The 20477-nt window shown below is 44.3% G+C and overlaps 1 protein-coding gene across 4 annotated transcripts in view; it reads right to left on the reverse strand.

The window, feature by feature from the left end:
• rbms2a (RNA binding motif, single stranded interacting protein 2a) overlaps window positions 1-20477 on the reverse strand; it is a 98364-nt gene that overhangs the window by 20707 nt on the left and 57180 nt on the right. For all 4 annotated transcript variants that reach the window (XM_067431079.1, XM_067431080.1, XM_067431081.1 and 1 more), the window contains exons 3-4: window positions 4359-4417; window positions 4184-4275 (exon numbers count right to left, since the gene is read on the reverse strand). In XM_067431079.1, coding sequence (XP_067287180.1) covers window positions 4184-4275; window positions 4359-4417 — 151 coding nt within the window. The remainder of the gene's footprint in view (window positions 1-4183; window positions 4276-4358; window positions 4418-20477) is intronic.

The following is a 20477-nucleotide window of genomic DNA, read 5'->3' on the forward strand; positions in this document are numbered from 1 at the left end:
TACAACAGAGCCATTAACACACACACACACACACACACAGCAGAAAAATGGCAAACAATGGCAGAGAGCGTGCCAGAGCAATGAGTCAGAAAGCCAAGAGACACAGATATCTTTATCTAGGCAAATGTGTGTCTTATCATTGGGAATGAAGATACTTTCACATAGGAGTGTGTGTGTGTATGTGTGTGTCCTTGTTTATATTACATTGTGGGGACCAAATGTCCCCATAAAGATAGTAAGACCTGAGATCACCAGCCAGCGGTCCCCACGTTTCAAAAGGCTAATAAATCATACAGGATGAGTTTTTTTAAGAAAGTAAAGATGCAGAATGTTGCCTGCGTTTCCTGAATGAATGGGTAGGTTTAGGAGGCTGTGTGTGTGTGTGTGTGTGTGTGTGTGTGTGTGTGTGTGTGTGTGTGTGTGTGTGTGTGTGTGTGTGTGTGTGTGTGTGTGTGTGTGTGTGTGTGTGTGTGTGTGTGATGGGTAGGTTTAGGGGCAGAGGGGATAAAATACAGTTTGTACGGTATAAAAACCATTACGTCTATGGAGAGTCCCCACAAAGATAGTAAACCAAACGCGCGTGTGTGTGTGTGTGTGTGTGCGCCGTGGGTGCGTGCGTGAGTGTGTGTGTGTGTGTGTAATTAAACCAGCCAAGCATTACCTAACCAACGTCAACAAACCTCATCATTAAACATGAAGCTTGACTCGTGTCCAGGAAGCCGCGCAGTGACAGGTTTATGATGCTGGTATGTAAATGTGTCTGTAGTTTACTTACAGGGCAGCACTTTATTTTACAGTCCCGCTCTACATGTTCTCTAATGGTCTAATGTTTGGGGTATTATTTTATTTAATTTATTTGGGGTATATTATTACGTAGTATTTTTATGTGAATATATGTTCAAATATAATTTATTCCTGTAATCAAAGCTAAATTTATCATCATTACTCCAGTCTTCAGTGTCACATGATCCTTCAGAAATCATTCTCATATGATGATTTGATGCTCAACAAACATTTCTGAAATATCCATGTTGAAAACAGTGCTGCTTCATATTATTGTGGAAACCCTAATATTTGGCATTCTATGAGAAATGGAAGGTTTAAATGAACAGCATTTACTTTTTTAAATAAAAAGCTTTTGAAACATTATAAATGTCATGTTTGATCAAATGAATGTATCATTTCTGAAGAAAAAAAAAAACTTACTGACCAAAATTTTGAATGTATATTTACTATAATAATGATAATGAGTGGTAATAAAGGTGCTAACCCTGAAACTAAACCATGTTAATTCCTGTAGTTACCTTATATTACTCTTGAACATTGAAAATTGTTAATTTTATAACTATATATTTAGTTTTATTTTTAATTCCAGAAATGTGCACGTCTCAGTTTGGGTCAAGGTTTTGGTCAAAAATTTGGTGTGGGGACAAAAAGTAAAATATTAAAGTAGTCATGAACTGGCTTTTTATTTATTTTTTTATACTGTTGTCTGAGTTCAACGTATGATGTTCGTGCAGTTTATACATTCAAAAACATCATAAGCCTGTAACCGTCTGCATTTCCACCGCGATCTAAAGTTCTGTGAAGATTAGTCCGGTGATGTAGGACTGCGCTCGACTGCTCCTCCAAGTCATTGAAGGACAGTAATCATTTTTGCACGACCAACATTTTTTGTGCCGATTGAAAGATTTAGTGGACTGTTTACATGAGACGTTATCTAAACCGATCGTGTTTAGATGTGATGACTTTCAATCGCAATCATTTTGTCACATGCAGTTTGTCTGCCGCATCAAAAATGTCGCCGCTGTTTTCTCCAGCAGCTGGAGTGTGTTAACTGTAGCCATAGCAACTCTTAACAGCCACCAGGACTAATACAGTATTATATAAGATATGTATCTGTTGTAAAGTGTAATAATCATCTCAGAAAAAAAATTATAAATCTTCTGTCAGCGCAGTTAAAGTAAAAACTGCCCGGGGCAATATACGCTGTGTCATTACTCCAACATTATCTTCATAACTTACGAAATAAAAAGTTTACCCCTCAGAAAAATTAACTTTCCTCTCTTGTCAACATGAGCGCGGCGCGCGCTGTCACGTCATGTAAAGACGCACACTTACAGTAATCGGTCAGGTCGTTTACATGGTGAAAAAAAATTATAATGAGTATGGAAGAGATATAAACTGTGCTGCTTTTGCTGGTTATGTATAGGTTTACTAAGGTAATTAACAACGACAGAAAAGAGCACTAATATGGAGATTCAGCAGCATATTCAGAAAGCTTGTAAAGCTAGATTTAAAATGACAATGTATATTATTATCAGCTATTACGGACATTGCACATGAGTTGGCTGAGACGAACGCGAGCCATCAGACAGAGAGCAAGACTGATATTTACTGAACGTAGAACGAACCTCGCAAAAGACTTTTAAAAATGCCGGTTGAAATAAAATGCTGCCTGAGCTCAACCAATCAGCATGTTCAGCGCCCAAGTCCCGCCCTCGAAAAGTTCCTGAACTTTGTAAAAGTACTACCTCGCGAGCAGGGCCGTTTGGAGGGGGAAATATTTACCCGGAACTTCATTTAGACCCTGTTCCTGCGGTCTAAACACACCGAGTACCACCCAAAGTTCCTGGTTCCTGGGTAAAGTTCCTGTGGTGGAAACGCAGCTATAGTTAGTAATGCAATACTAGAAGTTGGATTCGGTTTAGCTTATGTAAGCCTGTGTGATGTCAGTGGCACGAGTCGAGGGGCGGAGCTACAGAATCAGGAGGTGTTCATCGTCTGCGGAGGCGGTGCTTGACCACACGATGACGTCAAGCGGTGCCATATTCTGAGATCGATCGTTTGCTGGGCCTGATGTCAATAAAAGCTTTTCTTAGACTTTTGACTTTTTCTTTTTCTTCTGAAACTTACAGGATATTCTTATATTACCATGACCTTTTATATATCAAAAGCTCAAGGAAAAGTTGATTTCTCAATTCATGACCCCTTTAAGACATGGTCAGTGATTTTGTGCGCTGCAACAATTTTTTGGAGACTATTGCATATTGTTGTCAATCGTTTGCTCGGCCTGGTGTCAATAAAAGCTTTTCTACAGACACTGTAACGGTTGTGATATAACCGCACTGGTGTCTTTAAAAAAAAACATAAATTCAACATATAATAAATAAGTAGCTTAGAAATCTAGGCGCACCCTAGCGGCGTGAATCTGCCCGCGAGTCTCATCTAGCAACTCTCAATACAGTTCTAAGCTGTTATCGCCAAACTCTGGTCGGGCCAATCACATCGTGTATAGAGTCGATGGGCGGGGCTTAACAGAATGACGGCCGAGTTGCGTTTGCGTTCTTCTAGTAAACACAGAAACTGGCGAACGGCGGTCTTTCGAATCAGCTTTGATCGCGACTCTGGAAGACTTGGAGTTAAGCTTTTCTCTGAGAAAAGAACAAAGAACGGCACTGAAGTCATTCTGAAGAAGGGAAGATGTGTTCGGAGTTTCGCCGACCGGATACGGCGAATGTTTAATCTTTCAACTAGCTCTGGTTGGTGTAGCGCTATCCTATCGCGTGCAGAGGGAGTTTGAAAGACAACCGTTTATCCGCCCCTCGGATTGAGCTGCCAATGGTGAGTTTCCAGACCAAACATCTTGATGTGGGACTGGCTTGTCAGCCTAACAAATAATAAACCAAAATGTAAAAAATATACAATGTACTCCACTTGCTTGCAAAAAGTTTGCACTGCAGTGTGGTTTTAAACTTATATTGGTCACACGTCATCACATGACACAAATTATCAGGTCGGAGTTCACCAAACTTGAACTTTGGAATGCAGCAAAATTCCCAAACTTCTCCGCATGAGCTTGCGTTTGAATGCAGTTCAATGGAACGAACAGTGTAGTGCGACTGTGGCTTAAAGTAAAGCGCTGCGGTTCGAGTCAAACTGCATTCAGTTTTATCACGAGCATGGAGACAATCAAGGCAAGGCGATTCATCAAGGCTGCGCTGCTCGAGCAGAAACACGTCAGTAGAAACAGCATTTCTAAGCAAGAGAGCTGGAATTCACGGAATAAACACAGAGGGCCTCCTCACTAAACACTGCTGTCAAAGCAAGCTTATTCAGATTGTGATTGCGAGTCAATGGTTTATGTGCTGAATGTTCATACGCTATTTCTGTAACACCCTACCTTGGCCATCTGAGCTTGAACTCCACTGGCCTTGAGCGCCGTCACGGCCTTCTGCGCTGCTGCAGGACTGTCGAAATCCACAAAGCCATAACCTACAGCCAAACATACAAAAAGTCAATCATTTTATACCCTGAGAAGTGAGAAGTGAGGTGTGGTTATCTTGATCTGCACTCACCCTTGCACTTGTTGGTGGTTTTATCCAGAATTGCTTTGGTGGACACAATCTTTCCATACCTTAAAATATCAAGACAAAAACATGTCAAATGTGACTCAGCACCATATATATATATACATAAATCAGTTTGTACTGTATTTTTGATCAAATGGGAATTTATTCATACTTCTAAAGACGCCAAACTCAATCGTTACTTGAGTATTGTGATTTAAAGGGAAGTGCGCAAGCCACACTGCCCAATACTCTTTAGTCTGACCACCTTTTATAATAAAAAAAGGCCAGAATAAAATACAAACTACAGAACACATTAAAGAGCATTAGAATTAGAAGTTAGTTTTTTTAAATTAAGACTAAAGACTAGTTCCCTTTCGAGAGAGGTTCCTCGTATTACGTATGGGAAAAACTCCTTTTCTCGAGAATGTGAAGCAAAACTTTTAATAAAGGTATCTATGTAAAGCGCAGTGAGCTGCACGGCCATAGCCCAGCGCGAGGAGCGCTCTGATTGGCCGGGCTGCGGCAACTGCAGGAACCTATGGTGAGGCGGCTGAGAGGAACGAACCAATGGGGGGCGTTCCAGAAGCCCGCCGAAAAAGGTGCTTATATTTGCATACAGGAGGCTATATAAGACCCTAATTCGCCATAGGTGTCAGATTTTATCTCCTTCAGCGATACCTTCGCTGGTCTCCGGAAGAAGCACCGCCGTTGAAAAGGCACCAGCGGAACCTGCAGCTGAGGACGACGGACTCCCTCTCCGCCTTCTCTGCCGTTCCAGCTACGCCATCCGGCGTTATATATCCTTTAAACTGTGTCTATGTTGAGTGTTATATGTGTTTGTGTTGCCGCTGCAACGCCACTTCTAGAGCTTACAGGCTTGTTCTACTCGAGGACTCTCTCGTTCCGCCGCGTCGTTAAGCGCCGCGGAAAGACTGAGCTCTTCTCACTCTCCCTCTGCTCTCGTCCCGTCGCGCTGAATAGCGCCGCGGAAAGAGAGAATGTTAGAGGACATGAGCACACTCAAGCCGAAGCTCTCTTCACTCTGCCGCCGCCGCGGCTCTTCTTCCGCCGCTGCCACAGAGTTGTTCCCACTCTTCTCTCATTCCGTCGCGCTACAGCCGCGGACAGAGAATACTAGAGTGAATAGGCGAACTCGAGCCGAAGCTCTCGCCGTGCTAGAAGCGCCGCGGACAGAGTTTTACCTCACGCTTCCAATTCTCTCGTCCTGTCGCTCTATCGCCGCGGACAGAGAATACTAGAGTGAATAAACAAACTCGAGCCGAAGCTCTCGCCGTGCTAGAAGCGCCGCGGACAGAGTTTTACCTCACGCTTCCAATTCTCTCGTCCTGTCGCTCTATCGCCGCGGACAGAGAATAATAGAGTGAATAAACAAACTCGAGCCGAAGCTCTCGCCGTGCTAGAAGCGCCGCGGACAGAGTTTTACCTCACGCTTCCAATTCTCTCGTCCTGTCGCTCTATCGCCGCGGACAGAGAATACTAGAGTGAATAAACAAACTCGAGCCGAAGCTCTCGCCGTGCTAGAAGCGCCGCGGACAGAGTTTTACCTCACGCTTCCAATTCTCTCGTCCTGTCGCTCTATCGCCGCGGACAGAGAATACTAGAGTGAATAAACAAACTCGAGCCGAAGCTCTCGCCGTGCTAGAAGCGCCGCGGACAGAGTTTTACCTCACGCTTCCAATTCTCTCGTCCTGTCGCTCTATCGCCGCGGACAGAGAATACTAGAGTGAATAAACAAACTCGAGCCGAAGCTCTCGCCGTGCTAGAAGCGCCGCGGACAGAGTTTTACCTCACGCTTCCAATTCTCTCGTCCTGTCGCTCTATCGCCGCGGACAGAGAATACTAGAGTGAATAAACAAACTCGAGCTGAAGCTCTCGCCGTGCTAGAAGCGCCGCGGACAGAGTTTTACCTCACGCTTCCAATTCTCTCGTCCTGTCGCTCTATCGCCGCGGACAGAGAATAATAGAGTGAATAAACAAACTCGAGCCGAAGCTCTCGCCGTGCTAGAAGCGCCGCGGACAGAGTTTTACCTCACGCTTCCAATTCTCTCGTCCTGTCGCTCTATCGCCGCGGACAGAGAATACTAGAGTGAATAAACTAACTCGAGCCGAAGCTCTCGCCGTGCTAGAAGCGCCGCGGACAGAGTTTTTCCTCACGCTTCCAATTCTCTCGTCCTGTCGCTCTATCGCCGCGGACAGAGAATACTAGAGTGAATAAACAAACTCGAGCCGAAGCTCTCGCCGTGCTAGAAGCGCCGCGGACAGAGTTTTACCTCACGCTTCCAATTCTCTCGTCCTGTCGCTCTATCGCCGCGGACAGAGAATACTAGAGTGAATAAACAAACTCGAGCCGAAGCTCTCGCCGTGCTAGAAGCGCCGCGGACAGAGTTTTACCTCACGCTTCCAATTCTCTCGTCCTGTCGCTCTATCGCCGCGGACAGAGAATACTAGAGTGAATAAACAAACTCGAGCTGAAGCTCTCGCCGTGCTAGAAGCGCCGCGGACAGAGTTTTACCTCACGCTTCCAATTCTCTCGTCCTGTCGCTCTATCGCCGCGGACAGAGAATAATAGAGTGAATAAACAAACTCGAGCCGAAGCTCTCGCCGTGCTAGAAGCGCCGCGGACAGAGTTTTACCTCACGCTTCCAATTCTCTCGTCCTGTCGCTCTATCGCCGCGGACAGAGAATACTAGAGTGAATAAACTAACTCGAGCCGAAGCTCTCGCCGTGCTAGAAGCGCCGCGGACAGAGTTTTTCCTCACGCTTCCAATTCTCTCGTCCTGTCGCTCTATCGCCGCGGACAGAGAATAATAGAGTGAATAAACAAACTCGAGCCGAAGCTCTCGCCGTGCTCATTCTACCGCCGCCGTGCTGAAGCGCTGCGGACAGAGAATACTAGAGTAAGTTAGACGAGCGAGCTCGGGCTGTTGGGTATGTCAAGAACAATGTCGCTGCAGCGCGCGCTTACTGCCAAGGAAGTTGTAATGGCTGCCTTGTCATGATAGCGCGCGCCCCTTCCACAGCGCGTTGCTGACTAGAGCGCGGCTTACGTCATAGCACGCGCTCACTGTCAGAGCATAAGGGCGTCGGAAAATGGCTGCCAAGCTAAGCCCTTTTTTTTTTTTTTTTTTTTCACTCTATCACTTCCAGTCCCCTTTATTCAGGCGGCTGGAAAGGTTTTTACACTGTAGACAAAGTGTCCACTACACAGTGTGCACCCCTACATAAGCACTGTTAATTCAGCCTCACAAAATCACAAATAAATCCCGCCGCGGCCGGATTACACCATATAAAGTCAACTAGCCTTATTGCAGTCAACTAGCCTGTGGTCAAACACGCTTGTCTGCATACGCGCTTTCAGTCTAGACTAGAGCATAACGGCATTGTGGAATGGCTCACATACCACCCGCACTTCCTTACATTCTCCCAGTTCCCTTAAGTTAAGTGACTGGAGATGAAATATTGCAGTCAACTAGCCTGTGTTAAACACGCTCGTCTGCACACTAATGCTGTGTGCGTTTACCCCTGTGGATTTGCTCACTGGTTTGCACCGTGGGTATTCTACGTAGGTTGTGCGCCACTGCACATTGTTTACACTACACACAAAAGAGCTTTCTATGTAGGAAATGTGCCCACTTTACAGTCTGCACTCCTGCACCCAAGCACTTTTCACAAAGTTCACTCTCGCACACACAATATAAATGTGAGGCGTGCGCCCACTGCAAAGCCTGCACCGCCAAAACTAACACTATCCCCACAGTGTTACAAGCAGTGTTACAGCACAAGCAACCCGGCTAACAGGCCCCTATTACTAAGCGGCCAGCCCCCGAATCTAATTCAACCCCTGGCTTTACGAGCCCAGGCCTGGCAGGCCATTCCTGGTATATAATATTGGGTGTTGAACATATAAAATGAGGTTCTCGCTACAGTTTTGCTCGCAGACCCCGCGATTCAAGCCGTGGTCGAGCCCTCTGTAAGAAGCAGTGTCAGTCACGTGCTTCTCGCTGAGGCATTGAGACTGTTAAAGGAGAGAGCGGCGAAAACAGTACACCCGACGCTAGCGAGTCAGGTTTTTACTGTCGCTAATTCCTCAGGCCGAAAATGGGTGGCGGTCTCAGGCCCATTTTCCAGGCATCTGAACAAAGCACTTATGACACGCTCGTTTCAAGGTGCTGACGGTGAAACAAATCCTCGCGCACATTCGCCCCGGGGATTGGGTTTTCTCAATAGATCTGAAAAACGCATACTTCACGTTACGATAACCCCCCACCCCCACTACAGGCCATTCTTGAGATTCGCCTTCGAGGGGCAGGCTTATCAGTACAGTCATTGTCATAGACTCAAGACTTACGGCATAAGAACCACCACGTCTTGATAATGTACATAAAATCGCTAGGGCAGCCGAGATCAGACTCTGTTCACTGCATGGCTAAGCATCTCCTTTTATGGGCAGAGCACAATCTGAGCTCCCTAAGGGCGGCTTACGTGCCAGGTATTCTGAATCAGGGTCCGGACATGTTATCCAGAGGACCCATGTCCCCAGGGGGATGGTCCCTTTACCCGCAAACAATTCAGCTTGCACAGCACACGCTGCCCAATATTTTTTCTGCAAACGCAGGGATGCCCTGGCCCATGTTGGCCCAGACTCCCTCTATATGTTCCCTCCGATCGCGATCCAGCTGCAGCCTGTGCTTTTTAATAGCCCCACTTTGGAAGAACCGCACATGGTTCTCCATACTGTTTCAGCTGTCAGACACAGCCCCATGCCTATTCTGCCAATGAAAGGGAAGGTCTGGCATCCCAATCCCGAGCTGTGGGCCCTCCACGTATGGCCCATCAACGGTATCCCGGAACCTCTCTGACAAGTTATGAACACTATTTCGGAAGCTAGAGCCCCTGCTATCTGGCAGCTCTGCTTTGAAGTGGTCAGTGGTTTTCTAACCAATGTGCTACGCGAAACATCGACGCACACTCATGCGAACTGGCGGAACCGCTCGCTTTCTCTAAGAGCTAATGGATGCGGGTCGTCCCCCCTCCATACTCGGGGTGTGTGTCTCCGCCATAGCAGCTAGCCACGCTCCTATCGCGGCACATTCACTAGGGAAAAGTGATCTTATTGTGTGTTTTCTTAAAGGGGCCAGGAGATTCAGCTCGCCTTGCCCCTACCTCGGTCCCTATTTGGGACCTCGCCATGGTTTTGGAGGCCGTGAAGGGTTCCCCCTCCTAACCACTTCAGAACACGAGCTTGAAGCACATATCACTCAAAACCGTTTTTCTGCTGGCTGTGGCCTCGGTTAACCGAGTGGGTGGCTTACCTGCACTCTCTGTGAGCCCTTCCTGTCTTGAGTTTGGGTCCAGCAACTTCAAGGTTGTGCTCAAACCGAGGCATGGTTTTATGCTGAAAGTGCTATCAACCCCTTCAGTATGCAGGTCTTTGCACTGCTTAACCCGCGTCTCAGAGAGAATAAGACGCAAACCTATTCTGCCCAGTCAGAGCATTGAGATTGTATCTAGAGCGCTCCGCCCCCTTCAGGCAGTCGGATCAGCTCTTCATTGCTTCGGTGGCCGCACTAAAGTTTGTGCTGTCATGAAACAGTCTCTCACACTGGATAGTGGATGCAGTCCCACTAGCATATAGGTCCAGGACCTAACCTGTCCTACAGGCATTTAAGCCCACTCCTCTAGAGGCATGGCCTCATCTTGGGCTTGGTCGTGTGACATTTCTTTGGAAGATATCTGTGCGGCGGCAGGCTGGGCCTCTCCGTCCACTTTTATCAGATTCTACAAGTTGGAGGTTCCAGCTCTACAAGCAGGGCTTCTCTCCATCTAGGCTCTATCTTGACCCTGGCAAACAGATTGCCTTACATTTTGGCCTGTACACATTAGTCCTTAAGCACTATTCATTCATCATAAGATCCGACTATGTCCGATCAGCTGTTCAAACGAACCGACTCTTCCGGTTCTTCATTCCCCTTATAAGCCGCCTCTGTCGGTGTCTCGGGGGTTTATAACATGTGCTTTGGGTATACTGGGTCAGTCAGCACACACGGCGCTTTACATTGTGTTCCCATACGTAATACGAGGAACCTCTCTCGAAAGGGAACGTACTCGGTTACTTTCGTAACCTCGGTTCCCTGAGAGAGAGGAACGAGTATTACGTTCCGTGCCGTGTTTGTGCTTCTCAGGTATCGCTTCAGTCGATCTTAAAACCTGACACCTATGGCGAATTAGGGTCTTATATAGCCTCCTGTATGCAAATATAAGCACCTTTTTCGGCGGGCTTCTGGAACGCCCCCCATTGGTTCGTTCCTCTCAGCCGCCTCACCATAGGTTCCTGCAGTTGCCGCAGCCCGGCCAATCAGAGCGCTCCTCGCGCTGGGCTATGGCCGTGCAGCTCACTGCGCTTTACATAGATACCTTTATTAAAAGTTTTGCTTCACATTCTCGAGAAAAGGAGTTTTTCCCATACGTAATACTCGTTCCTCTCTCTCAGGGAACCGAGGTTACGAAAGTAACCGAGTACGTTTGGGGGGATCTGGGGGGAAACTCATTGCATTAAACAATAATGTTTGCATTTTTTCATGCACTTATGTTATGAAATTGAAGCTGTTCAAATAAAGGAATATTTCCAGCCCATAGACGATTGTTCAGATTATTCAGTATTCTAGTTAAATCACCTCTATTCCTGTTGGTGGGAATCATCATGCTGCCTCCAATCATTAGTGCTGGAATTATCCCTGATATTACAACTTTTTACTTCGACACCAAAATATTTTGCAGTTTTTAACCAACACATTTGCAATGAACACTGTTTTTTTTTTGCCCTTTAATTGCATCGCACAAAGACGGTGGGTGTCATAGCCAACACAAATACAGTTAAACAATAATTCATCTAACATGACTCATTTGTAAAGCATTTATGCATGTAAAGTGGGCCATTCCCACAGCCTCCTGTCCTGTGAAAGATCTCCACACTGTAATCTGCCTCAGTTCTGCTGTTTTGTGTACAGGTTGAGACATCGCCCTGGGGACAAAAACTATTTGTTCTGGGCTTTCCTCCACTACACCTGTCTGTCTGTCTGTCTGTCTGTCTGTCTGTGTGTCTGTCTATCTGTTTATCTGTCTGTCTGTCTGTCTATCTGTTTATCTGTCTGTCTGTGTGTCTGTCTGTTTGTCTGTCTGTCTGTCTGTTTATCTGTCTGTCTGTGTGTCTGTCTGTTTATCTGTCTGTCTGTGTGTCTGTCTGTTTATCTGTCTGTCTGTCTGTATGTGTGTCTGTCTGTTTATCTGTCTGTCTGTCTTTCTGTGTGTGTGTGTGTCTGTCTGTCTGTCTGTGTGTCTGTCTGTCTATCTGTCTGTCTGTCTGTCTGTCTGTCTGTGTGTCTGTCTGTCTGTCTGTCTGTTTATCTGTCTGTTTATCTGTCTGTGTGTCTGTCTGTCTGTCTGTTTATCTGTCTGTATGTATGTCTGTCTGTCTGTGTGTCTATCTGTTTATCTGTCTGTTTATTTGTCTGTCTGTCTGTCTGTCTGTCTGTTTATCTGTCTGTCTGTCTGTCTGTGTGTCTGTCTGTGTGTCTGTCTGTCTGTCTGTCTGTCTGTCTGTTTATCTGTCTGTCTGTGTGTCTGTCTGTCTGTGTGTCTGTCTGTGTGTCTGTCTGTGTGTCTGTCTGTGTGTCTGTCTGTCTGTCTGTCTGTCTGTTTATCTGTCTGTCTGTTTATCTGTCTGTCAGTTTGTCTGTCTGTTTATCTGTCTGTCTGTGTGTCTGTCTGTTTATCTGTCTGTCTGTGTGTCTGTCTGTTTATCTGTCTGTCTTTCTGTGTGTCTGTCTGTTTATCTGTCTGTCTGTCTTTCTGTGTGTGTGTGTCTGTCTGTGTCTGTCTGTCTGTCTGTTCTCTGTTGTGTCTGTCTGTATGTCTGTGTTTCTGTCTGTTTATCTGTCTGTTTATCTGTCTGTCTGTCTGTGTGTCTGTCTGTCTGTCTGTCTGTCTGTATGTCTTGTATGTCTGTCTGTCTGGTTGTCTGTGTGTCTATCTGTTTATATGTCTGTCTGTCTGTTGTCTGTCGTCTGTCTGTTTATCTGTCTGTTATGTCTGTCTGTCTGTGTGTCTATCTGTTTATCTGTCTGTTTATTTGTCTGTCTGTTTATCTGTCTGTCTGTTTATCTGTGTGTCTGTCTGTTTATCTGTCTGTTTATTGTCTGTCTGTCTGTCTGTTTATCTGTCTGTCTGTCTGTTATCTGTGTGTCTGTCTGTTTATCTGTCTGTCTGTCTGTTGTTTATCTGTCTGTCTGTTTATCTGTCTGTCTGCTTATCTGTCTGTCTGTCTGTTATCTGTCATGTGTGTGTGTGTAGTGTGTGTGTGTGTGCTGTCTGTCTGTCTGTCTGTGTTATCTGTCTGTCTGTGACTGACTGTCTGTCTGTTATCTGTCTGTCTGTCTTCTGTTGTGTCTGTCTGTCTGTGTGTCTGTCTGTCTGTCTATCTGTCTGTCTGTCTGATCTGTCTGTGTGGTGTCGTCTGTTATCTCGTCTGTTTTTCTGTCTGTGTGTCTGTCTCTGTGTCTGTTTATCTGTCTGTCTGTTTTTCTGTCTGTGTGTCTGTCTGTCTGTTTATCTGTGTGTCTGTCTGTCTGTTTATCTGTGTGTCTGTCTGTCTGTTTATCTGTTGTCTGTCTGTGTGTCTGTCTGTTTATCTGTCTGTGTGTCTGTCTGTCTGTGTGTCTGTCTGTTTATCTGTGTGTCTGTCTGTCTGTTTATCTGTGTGTCTGTCTGTCTGTTTATCTGTCTGTCTGTTTTTCTGTCTGTTTATCTGTCTGTGTGTCTGTCTGTCTGTGTGTCTGTCTGTTTATCTGTGTGTCTGTCTGTCTGTTTATCTGTGTGTCTGTCTGTCTGTTTATCTGTCTGTCTGTGTGTCTGTCTGTTTATCTGTCTGTTTATCTGTGTGTCTGTCTGTCTGTTTATCTGTCTGTCTGTCAGTGTGTCTGTCTGTTTATCATCTGTCTGTCTGTCTGTGTGTCTGTCTGTTTATCTGTCTGTCTGTTTATCTGTCTGTTTATCGGTCTGTTTATCTGTCTGTCTGTCTGTTTATCTGTCTGTCTGTTTATCTGTCTGTCTGTCTGTCTGTTTATCTGTCTGTCTGTGTGTCTGTCTGTTATCTGTCTGTCTGTGTGTCTGTATGTCTGTTTATCTGTCTGTCTGTCTGTCTATTTATCTGTCTGTGTGTTTATATGAGAAAAAGTGTCTATTTTAAGTTTTATGCTGATATGGTTATTAACCGTTATATTAATTATTTTGTAATAGAGCAATGCATGTGTAAAATGAATCACAGAAGTCAAATATTATCCATCTGATTTGTATAGGATGTAGAGGATATATACATCTCCAGTTTTTCGTTAATGTAACATAAGTTTTAAAAATACGTAATTTGTAATTGTCTAAATATTAATTGAAGTTAAACAATTAATATTTCAATTTTCTCATTTATTAATAAACATCTTAAAATGCAAAAAAAACAAAAACTAAATACAGTATAGTGACAGTATTTTTGTGTTAATATCACACACACACAAAATTCTATATTATCAGGACATAAATAATAGATTAGATTAGGAGTCTCTCTCATTAGTCTTGAGCTTCAGGGAGAGCAGACGACTGATGTAACCCAACTCCGAGTCCTGCCTCCTCCTTCAGTCCTCAGCTCTCTCTCTCTCTCTCTCTCTCTCTCTCTCTCTCTCTCTCTCTCTCTCTCTCTCTCTCTCTCTCTCTCTCTCTCTCTCTCTCTCTCTCTCTCTCTCTCTCTCTCTCTCTCTCTCTCTCTCTCTCTCTCTCTCTCTCTCTCTCTCTCTCTCTCTCTCCTCTCTCTCTCTCTCTCTCTCTCTCTCTCCACAGTCACACTAATGTTTGTACTTTACCAGAATTATGCTTACTTATACTTGAAATATGGCCATGTATTACACACCAATTCAAAAATTTATGTAGTTTACACTCCCACAACTGAAGATCCCTTTTGACAGAACTCGCGCTGCGTTAATGACGCTTTGGGAACGCCCTTGAGTGATTGCGTCTGAAGCATGTGTGTCTACTAGTCCCATATCGTGAGTGTACATCACAGGCGGGTGACGTCACGACCAGGAAAGGATAAAGCACTCCCGGAAACAACTTGCACTACTAACCCTAACCTCAGCAAGCGCTCTGTGTAAACTGTTTGTCTTAATTACTGCTGTATTAGTGAGTTCACTATCTCAGTATCATGGTGAATGAGCAAGCATTCAAGTCGTGTGCTTCCCCTTGCCCTCGTTTTATTATGTGTGGAGATAAACACAATTTGTGTCTTATGTGTTTGGGAGCGGACCATGCTCTGTCAGCCTTTGAGGAGGCCGACTGTGAGCATTGTGAGAGGCTGCACGGAAGCTGCAATCGTGGGGTTCACAAATCAATCTCTCGGAGGGGTTAGAGACGGGCCCTGCCATTCCTCTAACTTTAATGGGGGATCCAGCACTCTCTCTCAGGGATCGGAAGCCCACGGTGCGGCTTCTTCTGCCCAGGGAGAGAGACCTGTGCTTCAGCTGTCTATCTCTAAGGAGGTGGAGGTGGATGTGCTGAGCATCGAAGTGGGGGAAGAGGATTCGCCACCTAGCCTTCCTTTCCATGAGGAGTTTGTGGAGGTGATAACTCGGGCTGTGTCAAATTTAAGCATTGAATGGCCAGCCAAGCATTTTTCCCTGATCTTGTGGGATAAGCCATATCCACCTTTTCAGCCCCCAAGGTCATGTGTATTCAGACATCTGGGGTTAAAATAATATGGTTATGGGGCGATGCCTAGGATTGAACAGACCCTTGCGAGCTATCTGTCCCTTAGCTCAGCATCGTCCATGAAGGCCCCAACGCTGCCCACTAAGCTAAAAACTGCACTAGTGGGTAAAGTGTATATGGCAGCAGGTCAGGCTGGTGCGTGTCACCACACCATGTCGTTATTTCAGGCATATCAGGCCGACCTGCTGAGGAACCTGGATTGCGGTAAGGTCTGTCTCTCAAGGCCAACAGGGACTGGGAGACATTTACAGCTGAATTTTTCCGATATAAAAGAAAAGGACAGAGCCTTTCTGCTATATGCCCCACTTTCACCTAAGATTCAGATGCTACCTCCCTCGCCACCCCAGCCCTCTGGGCTTCTGAGCGAGAGTAGTCCCAGCCGTCAAACTCCTCATATAGGGCACAGCAGAAGGAGAGTTTCGCATCTCGTCCTCTACCTCTGAAGCAATGGGGCAGGGGCAACACTCTCATCCGAAGCCTTCTAAGCAGAAGCCAGATCTGAGGATTGTTCCAGTGGAGGGGTACACCTCCGTACATGGTATCCACATCACTCAATCGCCCTTAGGAGGCCATTTTGTTCAGCCTGCCACCCTTGGTGCATCAGGGCACAGCGGTTTCCAGCGAGCTCATGACACAAGGTCTAAAAGACTGAAGATTGTAAAGCAGTCAAATCGTTCAGTTCCTGCCAGTTTGCTTCAGGTTTGAATACACCAGAGGCCAGCCTCGAGATGCTGGTTCCCTTAGTAGATTATCTGGCAGAGTAGAGGCTTCTGCCGAACATATCTCAATGGGTCCTGCATATTATAGAGAAGGGCTACAGAATCCAGTTTGGGTCTCGTCCACTGTTACGTCCACAGGGACGTAGGGATTTATTTTATTTTCTTAATTTGTGTGGATTCTATTTTCTGTGCTTGTTCTGTTGTTCTTGCTCCTCCCACTGTCTGCTTGACAGGCTCATGAGTGTCACCTGAATCCTGTTCCAGATCGTTAAGTGGAGAACAAAGGAACCCAGAGATTTCCAGTCAGCGAGAGAGACTGAGGTTTTTCCTCTGCGGGAGGGACTGCCATCTTCTGATCCCAGTGCTGTTGTGTGCTTATATGGTGTATAGTGTTTTGCCTGTAGTGTCAGGTAAAGAGCTGTGAAGTGTCTCAGCTAAGTTGTGTATAACCAGTATAGCAAGGTGAGCTGTTACGTGTTACAGCTAATATTTGCACTCCTAAACTTTAACTCAATCTGAGCAGTGTAAATCAATGTGAGCTGTCTGTGAACATCAGCATTCTACTTTTGTTTTCCTTAATTTTCTCACTGTTGGGAGGTGGAAGCCTTTTGCTTTAAGACCCACCTTTTCTCCTGTTTTTGGTGTAGTAAGGGAGTTAGGTAATTGTTTCTGTATTTTCTTTTATTCCTTTTTGGTAGGAAAGTTATCCTTAATCTTGAGTAAGACTGTTTTGTTTGTTGTTTTGGCATCTCCCCTCCTGAAGTCTTGTCTGTTAATGCTCATTGTTAATTTAATAAATCTTGTTATTTTGAAACTGGTGTCACTGAGCCGTGTGTGTCTGCCCTGGGACCTGGAGATGGCAGTTCTCTCATCCTCTCCCCGCGACTTTTTGTTACCCTCCTTTCCTGCCCCTAGACTAGAATGGAGGATCGTAACATCCACCTTGATTCAATGGGGTTTTACTCACATTAGTGCATTCCAAGCAGGCTCTGGTGATGGAGCAAGAAATAAAATCTCTCTTGAACAAAGAAGCTATAGAAGGCGTTCATTCACCCGACAGAAAGTCGAGATTTTACAGCTGTTACTTCATTGTTCCAAAAAAGGATGGGGGGGGTGGCATCCCATATTAGATTTGCGTCATCTGAATTGCTCAGTCAAGAAGCTTTCCTTTATCCTTTCCTGGTCGTGACGTCACCCGCCTGTGATGTTCACTCCCGCTATTGGACTAGTAGCGCAATAGTCTGAATGTGCTTCAGACTAGGGCTGGGACAACGCAAAAAATACGTTGACGCAAAATATGCGCGTCGATTCGTAAGACTCAAAATAAAAGTGGTGGCGCCGGAGAGTAGTAGCAACCATAGATATACATAATAAATTATGTAATTAAGTATATTATTTATTATGTTTATCTTTCTATGTAGCAACATGAGTGGCTCCTCAGACTTTTAGAAGTGCATAGCTTGCGGGTTGGCCACAGTGTATGGGGTTGGCGCGCACGGAGCATCGCTCTTAACACAGGCATGCGCGTCTGTGTTAAGAGCGCTTGCTCCCTGCGCGCACGAGTTTTGTTGTCACGGCTACATAAACAAATTTCTGCACACAGGAAGACAGATGCTTTGGTAATAATTTATGTATTTTAATCACAAAAACAAACGTTTGCATCAAGTGAAAGCATCGGGCACATTGGCTACCTACATAATAAGCTGTTTTAAATTTAAAATGTTCAATGTCTAATCACGCTGATGTGACCGAGGGTATCCATCCTCTAAGTGAGCAGTTTCATCCCAGGACTATTCTGGTTTTAAACGGAATATTGGCGCCCGTAATGCACTATATATGTAGCTGTTTTCACTGTCATGCCGCGGATGCGCGTGGCGTTTCTGTTGCGGGTCAGCCACGGGGCTGCGTGGCGTTTTCTCGGCCTTTGTACACTAGAAGAGTGTCTGACGCGGCGCTGCTGCTGCTATTGATGCGGAGGGAAGCCCTATTCCTAATGTTAAACATAAATAGCCTACTGATACAGCAAAGACAACGTCGGCAGTAGCCACATATCTGGTATTGAGGGCAAAATAGGCTACAGAATATTTCGTTCTGTATTGACAGTTGCAATATTCCAAAATCGATAATTGTGTTTTTTTATTATTACAATTAGGCCTATATCTGCATTTATGTAAACCTACAGACTTTCAAACATGAAAATGTCATTTAATAATATGTATTCGTGTCAAAATGATATATAAACATCTTTTCCTATTCTATTTTGCCTGGAGACGCTCCCAACACGCGTGAAGGCGCTCTTCTATTACTAGCATGCACGCGTTTTCCGCGCGTCACAGGCAGTGTGCAAACTCCAACCTGTTTACATGGGAGCCGAAACAAAAACGGACACGCCACACAGCCGAGGCGCTCACACTTGCAGTGTGTCCCCGGATTTGATTAACCAACTTGTTGATATTTAATCGATGGCCAAAGCCTGTAGGCTGAGTTGCATACATAGAAAAATCGTATACTGTGTTTCTTTGTTGTTGGTTTATACTTATTTATTTGTGTGTGTGTGTGTGTGTGTGTGTGTGTGTGTGTGTGTGTGTGTGTGTGTGTGTGTGTGTGTGTGTGGTAATCCCTACGTTATGGGGACAAAATGTCCCCACAAAGATGGCAATATCCGAAATCCTTGTCCTTGTGGGGACATTTTTAGGTCCCCATGAGGAAAACATCTTATAAATCACACAGAAGGAGTTTTTTGAGAAAGTAAAAATGCAGAATGTTTCCTGTGATGGGTAGGTTTAGGGGCAGGGGCAGTGTAGGGGGATAGGATGTCCAGTTTGTACAGTATGAAATCCATTACGCCTATGGAAAGTCCCCATAAAACATAGAAACACGACGTGTGTGTGTGTGTGTGTGTGTGTGTGTGTGTGTGTGTGTGTGTGTGTGTGTTTGTGTACTTTATGTTTTCAAGGTTTTATTGAATGCATTGCTCTTGTATAGTCTTACTTTGGAATTTTAAGAGCAATAAACATATATTGCAATGTTTAGGAATTAGTTTTTTCATTCAGATAATTAAATCAACATGTATAAATTACTATTAGGCAATTAATGGGGAGATAATCGATAAACGAATCGAATCGTAACCGAATCGGACAGGAAAAATTAATCGTTAGATTAATCGATGCATCGAAAAATAATCGTTTATCCCAGCCCTACTTCAGACGCAATAACGCAGGGTCATTCCCAAAGCGCCACTGACGCAGCATCTCTTTCCCTTCTCAGGGAACTAGGGTTGCAGTCCTGAGATGTTTCTCAATATCTTAAAACACGCTTGATCAAAAAGATTATACATAGATTAATATAAACCTGGCCAAGACCTATTTTTAAATAGTTAAACTAAAGCTTTAACTATAATTTTGTTTATTTTATTTTATTTAATGGATGATTTGGAGATAGTGGGAAAAAAACTGCATATATGGAAAATCTTTTTCCCAAAGTACTGTCCAAACTGGTAGTGAAAATAAATAAATAAATAAATAAATAAACAAACATTTTTACTTAGGAAAATATATTTGATTTACTTTTAAAAAAATCTAATTTAATTAATTTAGAATTTAATTGGTTGGAGCAGACTGTGGGGAAAAAAGGGAGGAAATTACCTAAACAAAGAAAAACAATGCATGATGATAAAACAATGCGAAGAAAAACCAACGTCTTTCACTTATTAGTAATAATTTTTTTAACCGTTGGTCATAAACTCTTCTAATCGTTGTTCAGACATCAGAGATAACTCTCCAGTGCCTCTGGCAATATGCACAGACATTCCTGTCTGTCTCTGACTCTTTTCCGATCACGCTGACATGTGGGAAGTCTGTCGTTCGGCCAGCTGGCACAGTGCAGTGTTGTTGGCAAAGATACTCCGGAATGACTAAATGAAGCACTACTTTCTACATTGAGTACAAGCATTATTAACACCGTTTGACTGTTACAACTGCAACCTTGTCAATCATGAGTTACTTACACCACATCAAATCGCTAATACAGTTCATTTACAAATCAGATATGGGTTTTATACTAGTCAAAGTAAATCTTCTCTAACACTGGAACTAACAGATCATTCATTTGTTGATTATTTCTTTGATTAACCAGGTATTAAACATCTTGATAAATGCTCTCCTTTAATGTAGAAACTGAAGTCAATCTAATGTACATTTTCTTGTAATATTTTTGTTCAGGTAATACGATTATTACCGTATCCAGTGCAATAATAAGCATTTTCAGAAACCAATGAGATGACATTATTCAACTCAAACGTCAACCATCTAACATTAAAAGTACATTTAAAGTGTAAAAGCTAATAAATGAGTACCACAGACCATGAGTTACCCCTGAAACTGACTTATTTCCACAGCAATATTACGGATGTGTTAAATATAACTTTAGTAATATATGTAACATACACTGGCTAAATCAAAAATGTTCATTAACTGGAACATTGAGTGATAATATTTCAAAGTGCTTTTGCTTTAGAAACATCCCAGTAAACACTGCTAATAGAGATCAAAAGTTAAAAGAAAGACAATGACATTTTAAG

This window comes from Pseudorasbora parva, chromosome 22 (assembly GCF_024679245.1).
Source record: "Pseudorasbora parva isolate DD20220531a chromosome 22, ASM2467924v1, whole genome shotgun sequence".
NCBI classification, from domain to species: domain Eukaryota; kingdom Metazoa; phylum Chordata; class Actinopteri; order Cypriniformes; family Gobionidae; genus Pseudorasbora; species Pseudorasbora parva.